This window comes from Ostrea edulis, chromosome 9 (genome assembly GCF_947568905.1).
Source record: "Ostrea edulis chromosome 9, xbOstEdul1.1, whole genome shotgun sequence".
Lineage (NCBI taxonomy): Eukaryota > Metazoa > Mollusca > Bivalvia > Ostreida > Ostreidae > Ostrea > Ostrea edulis.
In genome coordinates this window covers 21926991-21945640 of record NC_079172.1, presented here as the reverse complement: position 1 = coordinate 21945640, position 18650 = coordinate 21926991, and the positions used below count along the sequence as shown (strand labels likewise).

Here is an 18650-nt window from a genome sequence, read left to right as displayed (position 1 = left end):
AATTGTTAAAATCCTGGCCCCCGGAGGTCGGGTGGGGCCACAATAGGGGATCAAAGTTTTATATAAAAATATATAGGAAAAATCTTTTAAAATCTTCTTCTCAAGAACCACTGAGCCAGAAAAGCTGATATTTACATGAAAGCTTTCTGACATAATGCAAATTCAAGTTTGTTAAAATGATGGCAACCGGGGGTAGGATGGGGCCACAATAGGGGATCAAAGTTTTACATAAAAATATATAAGGAAAATCTTTAAAAATCTTCTTCTCAAGAACCACTGAGCCAGAAAAGCTGAGGTTAATATGAAAGCTTCTTGGCATAGTGCAGATTCAAGTTTGTAAAAATCATGGTCCCCAGGGTAAGATAGGGCCAAAGTAGGGGTCAAAATTTTACATACAAATATATAGGAAAAATCATTAAAAATCTTCTGATGAAAAATCACGGCCAGAAAAGTTTGTTTACATGAAAGCTTCCTGACATGGTGCAGATTGTAAAAATCTTGGCCCCGATAGGTTGAGGCCACAATAGGGATCAAACTTTTACATGCAAATATATAGGAAAAATCTTTAGATATGAACCAAGGTGACTCGGTGAGCGATGTGGCCCATGGGCCTCTTGTTTCTGTTTTCAGTTTGCAGAGAGCACCATCATCGATTTTCCTGAACACAATGAAGGAAAAATGATTTGTGTTGTGTACGAAGACCATGGGGGCCTGGGCTTTAACAGGCCATTTAAAAAAAATGACACTGTGAAGGTATGTTGTGGAGGATGAGGTTAATTAGGTTTCTAGATAAAATTATCATTAGCATGAAAACACCTGGAAAAGCTTTTTAAAAAATTCAACAGCCAAGTAAATCTTCAGATTTATTTGTAGGGGACTTGAGACATTGCAGAAAATATTGAGTTTTATTTATTCTATCACTGATTATATGTATGCTCTTACTTAAGACAGATTTGTAAAGTTCTTAAGACAGATTTGTAAAGGAACTTGGAAATTTTTCTGTCACATCTTTAAATGAGCTATAACAAATCTATTACACATGAACATGTATAATGTGAAGCATACCTGAATTGCTGTTAGAACAGTCATAATTTTGTGTGTCACATTTAACAATTTGCCTTCATACCTATATCATGATTTGAGAAAAAACTCTTAGCAATCAAAGAACTGGAAACCATATATGTTATCATATACCATATTATTTCATATTATTTACTTCAGAGTGTTTACAGTTGGATAATCAGTCCAATAGATCCGGAGATTCTTCCCCCTGTCTTTCACTTAGAATGCTTTGCACCAACAAACTGCCAGAGTAAAAACTGTCCCCACATATATGAATTGGCTAAAGACCACAAAGTTTCTGTGGATGAGCTTCCAGATGTTTTGTATCTGCGTGAAGGAGTATGTATTTCTTAAATATTTTTATACTGTATTGCTAAGATAGTACAAAAAATTACCTTTGCCTCCTTGTCACTAATGAAGGTTCTGTATTAATCAGTACTAATTAGATTCAAATAAAGGACCCATACATACACAACCAGAACTGAATTCAGAGTAAATTTATATTTTTTTATGAAAAAAGAGAGCTATTCTAGGACAAAATGCAAGAGTTTTTTTGGAGGGGGGGGGTGGAATGAAGTGAATATAATGTTGTCACTTTCTTCAGGGAAAAGATCATAAAACTGTTTACATCCCTTTGGAAGCATATGATACATATGGCATTCTTTTGAACATTATTTGGGGGGTGGGGGTTAGTGCTAGTCCCTTTGCTGTAATAGTATTGATATTGTCATTCAGAGGTTGTCTCCTCCTTTCTTTTGTACTATGGTCTGTTCATTTTCACTGCACAGTCTTCATTGCAAACAGGTTTTATAAATATTGTTAAATAGTTCCAACTGTGTCATCTTCGCTAGCCAAGGGTTCACGATCCGCTCCGCTTCTCTACAACCCTTGGCTGCGTAAGCAAGATTTTCGTGACAGGAATTTACTGCATATGATTGAATGCAGGCCAAGTCCCCTACAGAGAGCGTGTTACGTCAGAACACGTGCAAGATGAAGAAATGTGTAAACACTTAGTTATTGTCATAAAATGCTTCCATTTAATCAGATTTTCATAGTCTCCATAGTCTAGTGTGTAGACTGTGCAATGAGGCTTTGCCAACGAAATTGATTTTGAATGATTTACATAAAAAAAGTGTAAGGCCATGCCAATTTGTAATCTAGTTAGTCGGATTCGCCGCTTCTATTTGTAATAAATCCAAATTAGAATATTATCAAAAAATAATATCCACCCGCATGTCCAAAAATATCTGCGTAAAATATTTTCGACTTTTTACAACAAGCGCACAAACGACCTTGATGCATGTGGCTGATAATTGACAGAAGCGCGCAGGCTCTATAGAAATTTCCTAACAGTTTAATACGGTGTTTTAAGTTATTTATGATATCTATTTTAATATGTATGATACTTCATAACACCAGATTGGAGTTGTTCGTTATACTGCAATGGAACTGAACGTTGATGAAAATTTTGAAGCGCAGCTCAAGCACTATTTGATGCCACTACTTACATGTAGAGAACATCGACAGTGTACATGTACGATTGATTGATTATACATGTATATTGTTTAAAGTCTCTCTTGAGAATATTTCACTCGCATGAAGACGTTAACATTGCCGGTGAAGGGCTGCAAAATTTAGGCCTATGCTCAGCTCATATGGCCATTGAGCAGGGAGGGATCTTTATCGTGCCACACTTGCTGTGTCACGGGTCTCAGTTTTTGTGGTCTCATCCGAAGGACCGCACCATTTAATCGATTCTTACGACAAGCAAGGGGTACTGAAGACTATTCTAAATCGGAGCGACAGTTAACGAAAAATTCACAAAAGGTTTGGTGATTATTGTTCGATGTGTGTTCTAATAAAATTCAAGAAAATGCTAAAAGCGATGCATTGGAAATTTCGAAACAGGACATGTCCCTAGCAATATGCATAGATCTTAATCGAAAGTTTGTAGAAATGAAACTAAAATAAAATTCTTCATAAAGACCTTATCAGTTGATGTTGCAAAGTACATGTATTAGGTATAAAGAAAATGAAGTCTTTGAAACCTGAAATACTTCTTATTTATTGTAAACTTTATCAACAAAGTTGAAAAATATCAAGTTCATGTGGTAAACAAAAATGATATCTGATGATTTTAGATCTTTATTTTTAAGCGCTCGCTTTTTAAAATCACACTTAATTCAAATTAAAATTATTTATATTTCTCCTATTCGCTCGCCTCATAATTTTTATCTCCAAAATGAAAAATAATATTTGTAAAATAATTTCGCCCTCTCACCTCACTTTTTTTGGTTGAAAATCCGAAGACCTATTTTACAAATTAGTGTGGCCTAACTCATTGGTTGCAGCTATTTTTAGCTCTTCTGAGCCGAAGGCTCAAAGACCTAATGCTATGGCCATTTGTGCGGTGTGCGTAAACTTTTTAGAAAAAGGGCTATAACTCAAGAACACCTAGGCCAATTTTTTTCAAATTTGTTACAGGGTATCATTGGCCCAAGGGCTTTCATACATACTAAAAAGAGGGATGTGACCCTTTAACAAGGGGAGATAATCAGGAAAATACAAACAAAAGTAGTGGTTGCTAAAAAATCTTCTTCTCAAGAACCACTGGGCAGATTATCACCAAACTTACACATAAGGATGAGGATATGTTGTAGATTACAAATTGTTCAAGGCATTACCCTGGGGCAAAGGTCGTGGTCTCAAGGTCACTTCAAAGTTGACCTAAATTTATATTTCCTTAAATCTTTGATATTTTAGTCATTATAAGAACTAGGATCATCAAATTTTGACAGTTGATGCATCTTAGGACCTTGTGTCAAGTTGTCTCAAAAGTAGGTCACGGTGACCTACTTTTTGAATTTTGCAGGTATTTATTTTAAAATTAATTTTGATGCATATCTTGGACACTTTGAAGTCTATGATCATCCAAACTTGTCAGTTGGTGGATCATGGGACCTTGAAATGCGTCAACTGAAAAATAGGTCACCGTGACCTACTTTCTGAATTTTATGGCTTATCATTTATAGATATATTTTAAGTTGTTATTTCAAATACCGAGAGGTTTAGAATCATCAAATCTTGTAAGTTCATGCATCTTGAGGCCTTGAAACATATTTATAAAAAAAAAGTAGGTCACAGTGACCTACTTTTTGAATTTTGCAGATATTCAAATTTCACATTTTCAATTTTAGATGCATATTTTGGGCACTGTAAAACCTAGGATCATCAAACTTTGTCAGTTGATGCGTCTTCAGTCTTCGGTTTGTGTCGACCAAAAAGTAGGTCACTGTGACCTACTTTTGGTATTTGACAGCTAAATTACTATATTTCAGACACTATTTGACCTACAATCATCAAACTTTGTCAGTTGATGCATCTTGAGTCTTCGGAGTGTGTCGACCAAAAAGTAGGTCACCTTGACCTACTTTTGGAATTTGACGGCTATATTTATATATTTCAGATACTATTTGACCTACAGTCGTCAAACTTTGTCAGTTGATGGGTCTTGCATGTTCGAAGGGTTTCGACCAAAAAGTAGGTCAATTTGACCTACTTTTGGAATTGGACGGCTATATTTATATATTTCAGATACTATTTGACCTACAGTCATCAAACTTTGTCAGTTGTTGGGTCTTGCATGTTTGAAGGGCGTTGACGAAAAAGTAGGTCACCTTGACCTACTTTTGGAATTGGACGGCTATATTTATATAATTCAGATATTATTTGACCTACAGTCATCAAACTTTGTCAGTTGTTGGGTCTTGCATGTTTGAAGGGTGTTGACGAAAAAGTAGGTCACCTTGACCTACTTTTGGAATTGGACGGCTATATTTATATATTTCAGATATTATTTGACCTACAGTCATCAAACTTTGTCAGTTGATGGGTATTACATGTTCGGAGTTCGCTGACCAAAAAGTAGGTCACCATGACCTACGATTGGAATTTGACAGCTATATTTCAATATTCAGATACTAATTGACTTAAAATCATCAAACTTTGTCAGTTGATATTTCTTGGGTTCTCAAAATGTGTAAACCAAAAAGTAGGTCACATTGACCTACTTTTTTTGAATTCTTAGGATTTAACTAAAGATTTAGAATACTAAGAATAGAAATGGTGGGGTTGTACAATTTATCAGAAGAGCGATTCTAGGCCCTTGGGCCTCTTGTTATTTTTAACAACACAAAGTGTAGTTAAAAAAACATTTTCATTGGTTGAACATGATGTAAACCAAACAGTTTGTTTTCTCCGTCCGCTAGAGGACGCCACTCAAAGCTACGAAAATCATTCTAACGCAACCAGGGGTTGTAGAGAAGCGGAGTGGATCGTAAACCCTTGGCTAGTGAAAATGCAACTGTGTTGAATTTTTGGCTTTTTCATCAATGAAGATTCTAGTAAAAAGTGATTCTGAATTTCAAAAAAAATGATAAATAACTAAATTTAAAAAACAAAAAAACGGGGAATCTTTAAAAACTTTCTTCTCAATAATAACACAGCTATGTTGGTCAAATTTATATTGAAGCAATCCCAGGTTGTTAAAGTTATATCATATTGGAACAAGAGTTGACCACAATGTGGAATTAAAAAAACCTCATGTTAATAAGTATCAAAGAATATAGAAATCATTTTCTGAAGAACAGCAGGGCCAAGGTGACACAAATTAGCATTGTGGTCCATCGGTCTCTTTCTTTCTTTTGTTCCAAGCATTTATTTAGAGCATATGAAAGTGGCCAATATATTTATCTCTTCATTATACATGTACTTGTATATTATAAGCAAGCCCATTGTCTCTTGATTACCTTGACATCTTTGTACTTTTCTAGTACATGTACTGATCACTGATAAGAAGAAATATACTTGCAAATTCTATGTGTATAGTATGTAGTCATTTTCTTACTGTGATTATTTCTTTTCAGTATTTTGCAGTAGATGATACTTTTACTGGTTTTGGAGATGTCCTTATTTAATCAGCACATAGACCCTAGCCATGAACATACAAGAATAACTGGAAAGAAGCTCCTTTTGCAGACTGTAATTTTTTTATTTTTTATTTTTTATTTTTTTTTTATTTTTATTGTTCGTCTAATCACATTTGCAATTGTTATGTCGGATGCTGTAACTAGCCGCTTCACATATATATTGTATAATATTTTTGGTTTCAATATCAGGAATAAGTACTGGGTATACTGTGTAATATAATCATGTATGAGTGTTATGTCGGGTGTGGTAATAGGGTGCTTCACATATATTATAACATATCCTCTGAATTCTTTTTTATTAAAATGGTCATTGTGACATTGATTCATGATATAAAATTTAATTCCTGTTTGTTTTTTAGTCATGAAAATTAAGTCTGCAAATCTTCATTATCATAAATTTCAAACTACAGTGTACCATCCTTTTTGCTCTCTATTTTTGTTGTTGTAAATCTTAAATCAAAGTAGCCTTTTGTATAAAGTGTTTTCATTTTCATGGTGCAAGCCTCATCTTCATAAAATACAAACGAGGGTATTTAATTGAATAATGTTTAACATGTATAGAAATAAATTATGAAAATTCAGATTTTTCTTTTCTTTCACTATTTGTAAGGAAATATCCTATGTTAGTTTTAATCTTCTTTTACCAATCCAAATGCTATAATTTAGCTTTCAGATAATATTTGGAGAGCTAAGCTGTTAAAACTAAATCAGTTTCTTGTTTATATCTTCAAAAAAGTCTGCAAAGGATTATAGTAACTGGTCTGTATATACATGCATCCTTGCTGGTGAAGATGACAATTCAATTCAAAAGTACATGTACCGTATGACTTTTCAGTCTTCAACTTGCAAAATAGTTGGTGAGTGACTCGACAAAAATATCTTGTGCAGGCGAAAGTAACAAGAAAAACAGTGAAAGGTTAACTGGAGCTGAAATATTTACAAATAAAGTGCTACAAACTCATTTGTTAAACTTTCTAAGGTGTACGTAATTACTAAGGAAAGCAGGTCATGTACAATAAGAGTACAGTAAAACTCGGTTGTAAGGAAATCACTAGGACCTCAAATTTCTCCTCCTTTATAACCAAGATTCTTTTATCCAAATAAGGAAGATTTTAAAAAGTTACCAAGAGGAATCATGAAAAATTCCTTATAACCGACATTTCCTTATAACCAAGATCTTTATAACAGAGTTTTACTGAACACTATTGTTTGACCTTCTAGTCTATTGCACAGATGTTTGCGAGCCAGCTAAAAAATGTCATTGATCCTCGGACTAAAGTCAAGAACAGTGTTAATTATAAAGTGGATATTTGACTCGTTCTATGAAAAAACAGTTCCTTGAATGAAATCATGTTGCGAGGGAAAAGCTCTGTATATGTATGAAAATATGCATAGAGATAATGTGATGGAAGGCTGCTTTGCTATTAAAGCCCTTGAAGCTTTCTGAAAGTAGGTATATTAGAATATTTTTCTAATGCTGAGGCAGACATAGCTGCAATAATGTTGCCCTCTCCGATTTTATTTTGGGAGAGGATCACGGAAGCGTCGGAATAAAAAGAATCAGATGGGGCTACATCATTGCAGCCAAGGCGGACAGCAAGATCACTTTACATTATTTTAAATTTCGATGATTAATTTGGTGTCCAAGAGGTATCTCATGTTTTGCACAGTAGGTACATGTAACATTTACTTTGCGATATAATGAGAGTCCTTTCAACAAATTTAGACTTTGATACAATATCATGATAGGAAAAATCTTAACTGGAAACAACTTTTCCAAGTATACTTGATGTGCATTTAAGACATACAGTAATTATCATAAAATCTGCAATTTTCTACCTGCAGATTGAACAAAATTTGCGATTCCACGAAATGATGACCCAGTGAAAAAAGGATGTTTACAACATCATAAAGTAACCTGTCCTACTCCCCCCCCCTTTTTTTTCTTCAAATCTTTGCACAGATCCTGCATATTCCAGTATCACCTGCATATGGTGTTTATATCTCTCAACTGATTCGATATGCAAGAACGTGTTCTGCGTATGGTCAGTTTTTAAATTGAGGCAAGCTACTGACAAACAAGTTTTACAGGGGTTTCAATAGTCTTGATTGAAGTCAGCATTCCGAAAATTCTATGGTCGTTATAACCATCTAGTTAGTCAATATGACCTATCATTGGGTCAAGTGCTGTCAGACATGTTTCATGCCGATTATTAGGTCCTTTTTGGCACACTGATTTTGACTACGGATAACTCTGTTTACCTGATCAGAATAAAGGGCTCCCCGTGGGTGTGACCGATCACCCATCGACAGGAGATTGTTTACTCCTCTTAGGCACCTGGTCCCACCTCTGGTGTGTCCAGGGGTCCGTATTTTCCCAACTCTATTTTGTATTGTTTATAGGAGTTATGAGATTGATCACTGTTCGTTATCTTCACCTTTCATCCTACCAATACCTTAATAGAAGTCAATCTACAATACTAATTGGAATGAGACACATATTCATAAAATTAATACATTTATTCATTTGAATCAATAGATAAACAAGCAAAATGTTATACAACTTGACTGAGGACTTGCATATAACAAGACAAAAATTTATTATTGTCACAACAACCAGATATACTAGATCGACATAAAAATCATAGCAAAATCAAAGGGGAACAACTCAAGATGACTAAGTGACAGGTCAAGATGGTATAAAAACTAGGAAGTTAACTCATATGAGGTAGGCTATCACTCATCGGTTTCCTACTAATAATTAAAAGTATATCAAGAATAGAATTCTCGGGGGGAAAATCACCATAAAGAATCTAAAATCTCCAATTAAACTTTCTCTGATGAAAATCACTCTTAAGAATACGAAAATTTGTTTTTACACAAAGTTTCAATTACAGTGATCGCTTGGAGGCAATCGTCGAGTTACCTTTTCGCACAGACTGTTCCATAATATACATAATTTCCTTCATAGATGGTCATAATGAAAGGTCAAATTATTGAAATACTGACCAAAAAATAAATAAACAACAATTGTCTACAAAACTTAAGACACATAAATAGAGTATGGCAAAAAGTATGGGAAGAAGTGAAATTTGCCTAGAATAACCATCCACCAGTGGAAACATAAAAGACAAGGAGGTCATATAACAATAAAATGAATACAAAAAACTAAAGGCACTGTGAGCTCACAAACTTGCCAAAATCACCCTGGTTACAAAAAAATAAATAATGTGACACTCTCTGGTCATAAGTAATCTTATATGCAATATAAACTTGCAGAGTATCCCCCATACAAAGTTATGGGACTGACATGAAATTAACACTTTTTGCCTTAAGACCTTAACTTGTCCTAATTACCTTCAGACAAAGTTAAAACGAAAAAATATCTCTAGCTCATATTAATCTTTGCTTGAAGTATCACATTCCAATATTTATCCATTGTAGATTCATTAACTGGATTTTATTTTTTTTTAAATTCTGTCGGTTATCTTGAACTTGTCAGAATTGCCATAAAGTCCAAAACATCATAAATTACTGATAAATGTACTGTTCCAATATATCTTTCAGTGAAATATACATTGCTTTGTCTTCAAATACTGATGAAGGCCGGTGATGGTCGCATATAACATCAAGAGATTCTTGAATGTCCTTATCCAAGTCATTTTCAAAACAGCACTGGTCCTTTAGGAACTTAAACTTTTCGTCATTCACACTTAGAGGATGGATATAATTTTTACACTGTGGAATACATAGAAAGAAGTAACACAGAATAAGATGTAATGAAAACAGATTTTTCAATATAAAATATGCATGTAGGAAAAGCTTACAATGCAGCATAAGTTGAGGAAGGTTAAGTAAGAATAAATCGATAAAGTATTTGTGACCTTGCTGTTTTTAAAAGAGTTTATTTCATCTCCTGTCTTCAGACATCGAGCCTGATCTGGCACAAAGCCAGATAGTCAAACATTACAAATGAAAGTCTCCATTACATATTCTGATGTCAGTGTCTAATGTACAATTTTAATCTAGGGATAATATTCTACATTCTTTCAATTTGAATACATGAGATACAGTGAAAAATGTCAAATCCAAATATTGTGTATTCTAACATTTTCCCTAATTTGATGTCAACTTTCTGCAATCAGTAAATTTAATTGTTTAAGAATTCTTAGTTGTCTTATCCAGAGTCTTGACTAATCTATCCAATTTCTTTGGAATCGGTGCTGTACATAATGTATTAGGAAAGGTTTACTGTATGAACTTTAGATAGAAAGGGAAAACATACCAGGCTACATACTGCTGTTTCTTTGAAATAAGTATTACCATGGAATAACAGTTATTATGTCTTATCTAATAACTGATTTCTTTTTGTTGTAAAACGATTGTTTTATTTACAATCAACTTTCCAAAAAGCAGAGGTAAATTTTCACTCTTTACTCGTATCACATTACCAAATTAAACTAAGCTAACATTTCTGGAACATGATAAAGGAATTCTGGAATCCCAGGAACAACATCTCCCATTTTTTGCTTCCTGATCCGATGGTTATTCCAAGCAAATTTCACTTCCTCCAATTCTGTCCTGATAATTTGCATGTAACAATACTGAACTAGAGTCCTGAAAATGTGCAGGAAAATATTAAAATCTCTTAGCTCCACAGTCCACAGATGCTGTATTTTAATTTGAACTCATCAACTTCATACCTCAAAATAGAAAATCAATCACACAGGTTATAATGCTCAAGTAAATGAACTATACAGATGATATAATAGGAGTCATGCTTGCATTGTTATAACAGATTCGATATAGCCAATAATTGTGATATATAGCCAACATTGTTTTTAAAAACTTACGTATGTAATTTTTCTCCTATTGTAAAATGACCACCTTTTTCCAATTCCTGACAAAGATATTAAAAAATAGAAATAAATCAAGAACCATACAAATAATGAGAAAAGAGAGGACTTCATCAAAATCTGTCTGTGGATGTCCATTTAATATATTCCACTATATATCAAAATTTATACAGTCAAAAGTTTATTCCTTTTACATTTCAATAACTAAGAGTATTGTATGGCAATTAAGGTTTTAAGTATTCCACTCTCAAAAACTATTTTAAAAAATTACCTTAAAGTGATGAATCCACCTATCTGTACACTTCCCTCTCAAAATTCCCCACCATCTCTCTATCCTCTACAACAATAAAATTAATAGTCACTTTATAAATAATCTTTTAATACATGATGCAAAGTTAATCTTTTTGGCAGTATCATCTTTGATGCACACTACTTAATTAAAAATCTGCAACCTCATAAAAGCCATTCAAATGGATTAAACAACAAGTTACTTTCTATCCAAACCAAATATCATGTTTCCATTTGATAATTTAGTTTTCAGTACTGTTTAGACAGATGTTATTGTGAGAAATTTCATTGTACCTGATTATGTGTTGATTTGCCATAAATGAAGGATTTCTGGCTGAAAGAATCTTCTTCATCCTCTCTCAAGAAGTTTTGCATGGCTGCTACAGTTCCATTCTCTGTTCCTATTTAGAAAATATGGTAAGTTTGCAGTAACATAAATGCATATTTCTCCTTTAAATTAAAAAATAAATGTTAACAATAAATTTCAAAGCATCACCGATATCCAACAAAATTGTCAATCATTAATACCAGCAAGTTTGTTCAATTACTCGTACACCCAATGAGAAATGTTTGCAATTCTAAAGTCAGCTCATTTTATTTGCATGGTTCTCAAAACAAGAACAATTTTTAATAGCTCAATATCGTACATATTTTTGTATTCATGCGTTTGTGACAAGTACTGTATCAAATATATTATTAGCACTGCAATATTTATGACTGCATTATTCAAATTTTATACTCAAGATTTTAAATAATTATAACTTACCTGCTTGTTTTTGTTTTTTTTGTTTTTTTGTAACTTACCTGCTTGTTTTTGGTTGTTTTTTTAGGGGGGGGGGGGTTGTTTCTAAATATAACCTACATTTTTGTAGATTTTAAATAATTATAACTTACCCGCATCACTCCTTATAATATGTGGGTATCCTGCAATACACAAGTAGATATCTTAATGAAAATCAAAATTCGTTTACAAGAATGAGAATGTTAAAAAAAATTTGCTTCGTGTCTTTTTATCATATAATACTTGGCATGAAAATAAAATCAACATTTGAAAGACATTCAATAATGCAATAATTTGCAATATACCACATTGTGCCATCTTTTCAACAGAAAGATTAATTACATTAATTACCATTTACATGCTCTAAAGTGTTCATGAAATATGAAGCAATCTTCTTAAGGTTTTTGTTACTGATCCCTGCTTCACACCAAAGCACGTAGCGGGAAAAACTATACAGAATAAAATTATTTCTTACAATCCTTAAGCGGTAAAGAAATTGATAATTTACAATCATTCATTACATTTAACTTTATAAGCTTTCATCAAAAATAAATAAAAACATCATACATGTATAGACATATAATTTACCTATCAATGCAGCCACTGATGTGTATTCCAAAGGGACTCAACTTGTCATACTGGTCTAGAAAAAAATAAAGGTTCTGAATGTAACAATATTAATAATATGATACATAATATTTGTCAGACGAGTCAGATTGCATGCTCAATCTTAATTTTGATACTTGCATATATATTTGATAAATAATTTTATTTGTTTCAGTTAAATCCTTATATTCCCTGTCTAACTCTTAATCTCAGAGCAGCCTTTATTTACCTGGTCAGAATTTTTTAGAAAACTTCTGTATATCACAAGAACTAAGACTTCTTGCCCATTGACATGACTGATTTATTTAACCTTTAAACATTTACATAATCAATCACCTCCATCTTTTTTTAAGTATTAACAAATGATTCCAGAATGCTCATTTCCAAAAATGTTCTCTCATACTATCTCAAATGCCCAAAATGTATACCATACAATCAAGCCTATTAAAATTACAATGATTATTGCACACAATTCATTTTAAATACTAATTTCATAAAGTTTACCTATATGCCAAATCCAATTCGGACCTATAAATATTAAAGAGAAAAACTACCATTAAAGTCATATGCTAGATAAAGGTCAAAATTAATACATGTACTTGCATAGCTTAAATCTACTTTTTTAAAAATTACATAAGAATATTGCCCATAGCAAACTGTTGCATATAATATTAAATAACTTGATCTCCTTTGACAACCACTTGGGTCTTATCTTTAAATGGACACTGAATATCATTAAAGAATAGTACATGTACAATAGAAGAAAATAAACCTTTACTGATGTACTGCCTTCTTCTAAGTGTATTGCCTTTCCTAAAGGAAATTCCTTTGGGGTCTAATATCTTCATTATTTCTCTTACCAGTTTCCTGAAAGACCCAACAATTCAAAGTGGATGGCTTTTTTTCAATTGGTATAAAATAATATAACAGATCTCATTACAATCATGGCCTTGTTCTACTTAAAGAAAGATTTTTTCCAAAATATTGCCATGTAAAGCTGACATCTATTGTGATCTCATCACTGTATCCCCAGGTCAGGATTTGAATTAGCTTAAATCTACCATTAAAGTCCTATGCTAGATAAAGATCAAAATTAATACATGTACTTGCATAGCTTAAATCAGTAACCTTTCACACTAAAAATTTTCTTTTGACCTTGTGGTTTAATGTTTGGAAGATTTTTCAATGAGCTTCCTCTATTTCTATCTTTCTTTTATCATCTCTCCTTGGACGGAGGATTGGCTCTCCTTTTGATAATTTCCATCCAACAAGGGGTTGACAAAAAAGGGACTAAGCATATTTTCCAAGGCGACTGGATATACATTAACTACTGGGAATATATTTTATTTCTTAGGACATTGGGAAGTAAGGTATAGTTATATATTTCATAACTCTAATTATACCTGTTGGGAACATGTAGTACATCTATTTGCTATTCAATTATTACATATATATACAGTCAAACCTCGTTATCTTAACTTGATGAAAAGCTTCGAGGTACCTTAGGATTCGAGATATCTGGGGTAAAATACTTTAAGAATAAGTGGTTCGGACTCCAAATCACTTTGACATATCAAGTATGGTATTCAAGATATCAGTGTTTAAGATACCGAAGTTTAACTGTACTCACAATTTTTTTTTCACTGTCAACAAATTTTTGTACCATATACAATTAGATAGAAACCAACTCTCTCCCACTGTACCATCATACTTGCATCTTTTACCTTCCGAAATATTGATTAATCTCAAAATAAAATCAGCATTAAAAATTACTTTCATCCTTAACTTAAACTTGTTCGTGCATAATCTCATGTCAGAGTAGGTGATTGTATACCGAAAATTTAATACAAACAAGAAATGTTTGTAAAACACATCCCCCCCCCCCCCCCATGGTGCAAAACTGAAAAGGTTCTGCACACACATCATTTAATTGATAGTAGTATCATCAATTCAAAATATTGAGCAGACAATATCTTCCTATGTCAGGAGTGGAATGACCATGTGACCTATAAATCAATAGGGGTCATCTACTCCTTATGCTGTTCCAATGTGCCAACATATGGGAGACAATATATTACTATGTCTAGTTCAACCAATGACCTTTGAATATGTTACCGCAAAATCAATAGGGGTCACCCATCTTCACCTAAAGATGTACCAGTGTATCAAGTTTGATGTCTGTCAAGCAAATGGTTCTCAAGATATTGAGCTGACAGTATATTCCAATGTCCAGTCTGACCCTTGACCTTTAACCATGTGACCTCAAAATCAATAGGGATCATCTTCTCCTAAAGATGTATCAGTGTACCAAGTTTGATGTCTGTCAAGCAAAGGGTTTTCAAAATATTGAGTGGACAGTATATTCCTATGTCCAGTTTCACCCTTGACCTTTGAGCATGTGACCTCAAAATCAAATCAATAGGGGTTATCTTCTTCTAAAAATATACCAGTGTACCAAGTTTGATGACTGTCAAGCAAAGGGTTTCTCTAGACATTGAGCGGACAGTATATTCCTATGTCCAGAGTAGATTGACCCTTAAACTTTGACCTGAAAAACAATAGGGGTCCTCTTCTATACTCATAACCAACCCACATATTAAATATCATTATGATTAAGTGAATGGTTCTCAAGATATTGACCGGACAACATGTGGTCTACCGACCGGTCAACAGGTGCAAAGTAATATGCTTCTCTTCTTTGAAGGGGGGGCGGGGGGGCATAAAAATGCATTATATTTGTGAAAAATATAAACATATATTACCTACGTACAATGTATCCATATATAACTCTTAATCTAAAGAACATGTCTGTTATGCTTATGTCTGGTTTCAGAAAATCTAAGTGCTAAAAAATATGAATTTGAGAAACTTTCATAATCATAAATTATTACAATGCCAGTGATTTTTCTACATTTTTCACAAGGATCCTGTGGCTTTCAAATTGGGAAAAATTGTCGACATTTCAGTCAAATTGGGAAAATCAATTTTGTCGTAAATAAGTTTTAAAATCAAATCAAACATTATATTATCTTTATTTTACACATCTAATTTTCTTTAACCTTCTAAAATTTTCAACTATTGTATCCAAATCATAATTTCCATAACTTTCATAATTCTATTATTGGGAAAAATTGACAATTTTTAGGAAGGGAAGGGGCCGAAATTCGGACCCAAAATGGGCCTTCAAAAATCACTGACTGCTTTCAAATTATATCTTGATAGACTAGTGCACTTACAGAATTAACCTCAAAACTATGTAAACTGATCTTAATTATCATGATTTAATTTCTACATGCTCTGAGAAATTTCAAAAACAATGAAGAATGATATTTAATAACTCATCCAGTTAGGGTCATTCAATAATACTGGACATTCATTTCTAGTCTGTGACTGGATCTAGCCAACAAATAGTCAAAATAATTCTTCCATAACATTGAAGGTCCAAAGTTTTTTAAGGTCACTTGCTATCTGTTTTTGTCTGTCACTGTGCATATGTGCAGGTGTGTGTCATTTGTAAACTTCTCACATTTTCAATTCATTCTCAAGAACCGCTGATTAAAAGCTGATTTCAATACGGAAGTTCCGAGTTCCCCAACAGTTATTTCCCTTTATCGAACTCTTCCGTAAATTATGACGTAAAATATGATGACAGTGAGTACATTTGCTAATTACTATCGTTGTATTATTTCTTAAAAGATAATATCCAAATTTCTGAGACCATCCTATCTCAGGGTAAAGGCAACTTTAGTGAGTTTATGAATATTGGATAACAAAATGGCTAAAAAAATATTGTTAATTGCCATCTTTCTTTGATAAAAGGGTCACTCATGTAGAAGAGGAAACGAATAATGATTTAATAGCCAATTTGATGATCTTATTCAAACAAATTATGCTTGATATGGCCAGGATATGCATATCAGTGATTGATATAAACAAAAGTAACGCTTTCATTACATTAATCGTACGTAATCGTTATGTACAGTGCCAGTCTACGATATAATGTATACATTGTGTACCCACCATACGTCATAAAATGCGAAAGAGTTCGACAAAGGGAAATAACTTTTGGGTAACTCGGAACTTGCGTATTACACTTGCCACAAAGTATCCTTAGGTGAGGGGCCTTCTTTTTTTTTCAAATGAAGGGTAGTGCCCCCTTCCAAGGAGAGATACTCAAGAAAAGGTGATGTCATTAAAAAAATCCCTTCTCAAAAAGAGTTGAATCTTATCTGAAAGCCTCCTGACATAGTGTAAATTCTTTCTTTTTTTTAAATCATGGCACCTGGGGGTAGGGTGGGGACACACAGAAGTGGATCAAAGTTTGACATAGGAATATATAGGAAGAAATCTTAAAAGATCTTCTCAAGAAGGCCATGGCTGGCCATATTAAAATTGGGAGCATCCTTAAATTGTTCCTTTTCCAGTTTGTTCAAATCATGACCCCCAGAAGTACGATGGTTGAAATATTGTGAAGTTTCTTAAATGAGATCACCAGAAAATTTTCACCCTTGCTTTGTACAGCATTGCAACCCATGAAATAATTGAAAATTTTTACACCATGCATTTTTGACCAATCACAAAAGAGAGGGAGTGCATAGTTTAAAAAATGAATTACTTCAGCTTTGTATACTGTCTTCCATGTAAGATGGCAATCATGCCCTGTGTATATTTAGCAAACAGTTAATATTTTATAGAGCAGCCAGAGATCGTCCACAAATTCTTCTTGCATTCCAAAGAAAGTTAAATAATAACCATAAAATATCAAAATAACCTGTATAGTTTGTAGAATATCATCAAAATTGGTTAATTTCTCAGGTCCTCTCCCGTTGTTTAAATCTAATTTGGGAATATTTTTTCTCTTTAGATACTCAATGCTGTAACAAAATAAGGTACAATTACAAAATGGATAGATTGAATATATCTAAAAAAAAAAAATAATTTTTATTGATTCATTTGCTAAATTCTTACTTCTTGTCAAATACATTGTTAAATTTAATAATTAGAAATAATCTGTTAAACTTTTATGGACAACACTGGCTTTTCAAACATCATTTCAATTTTTCTATATTATGTGATAATTATTTGCTGTTTTTGTTTAAAATACATTTATAACATTTTTTGCATACATATATTCTTACTTTTAAATAAGTTTGGACATTTATTCACCAAAAAGACATTAAATGCAAGAGTACAAGAACTGAAAAATTTACCTGTATTGCTTATTGTGTCTTGCATTCAATATAACAACCATTTCTTTATGTGGTAAACCAAGTTTCATATGATAGTATTTAATGATTGATTTCAAATCTACAATAAAGTATATATATGCTAGGACTGAAACGATTCACCGAAATATCGATACTGTTCAATATAAATGCTAAATTCAATATTCCATTCATTGCCTCGATTTTCGGTTCGATACGTTTATTACAAACAGGTTTAGTAAAATACATCAGTCTCGGCCAGTACATATTATTTCTACCTGCATGAGGGACAAAATAGCGTCAAATAATGTTCAAACTGTTGTTTGCCTTGAGGTTGGCGAAAATAATAAACTATATCAGTTTAAACTACAGCAAGCAGGCATCTAACCGTCTGGCAGTTTTGCTTTCAAAATTACGATTTTGAATTTTGATAATTAATTTTTTCTTCAATGTTATTGGTTTCTTCTGTAAATTGCATTGTATTGAAAATATTGAATCGTGGCATAAGTATTGCAATATGTATCGTATCGTGAAAGGGGCGTATTGTTTCAGCCCTAATATATGCAAGTTAAATTGATTCATTCAAAGATATTGGTACATGACATACAATATAACGTATATACATGTATATACACACATATATATATATATATATATGTAGAGGTAAAAAATAAAAATGAAACACTTTACTAAGCTTTACTAAACGTCTACGTGTTTCATTTTTATTTTTAACCTCTACTTTTACCGATCATTGCGAAAAGTAACTATTCTATATATATATATATATATATGTATATATATATATATATATATATATATATATATATATTGCTATATATATATATTGCCGATCATTGCGAAAAGT

At 32.7% G+C, this 18650-nt stretch overlaps 1 protein-coding gene across 1 annotated transcript; it reads left to right on the top strand.

The window, feature by feature from the left end:
* The first annotated feature begins 455 nt into the window (after positions 1-455).
* LOC125657539 (uncharacterized) lies at positions 456-6631 on the top strand. Its single transcript, XM_056148835.1, has 3 exons — positions 456-753; positions 1222-1401; positions 5988-6631. Exons 1-3 carry the CDS (start codon positions 679-681, stop codon positions 6036-6038), a joined length of 306 nt encoding a protein of 101 aa, XP_056004810.1. The 5' UTR covers positions 456-678; the 3' UTR covers positions 6039-6631.
* The last annotated feature ends 12019 nt before the right edge of the window (positions 6632-18650 follow it).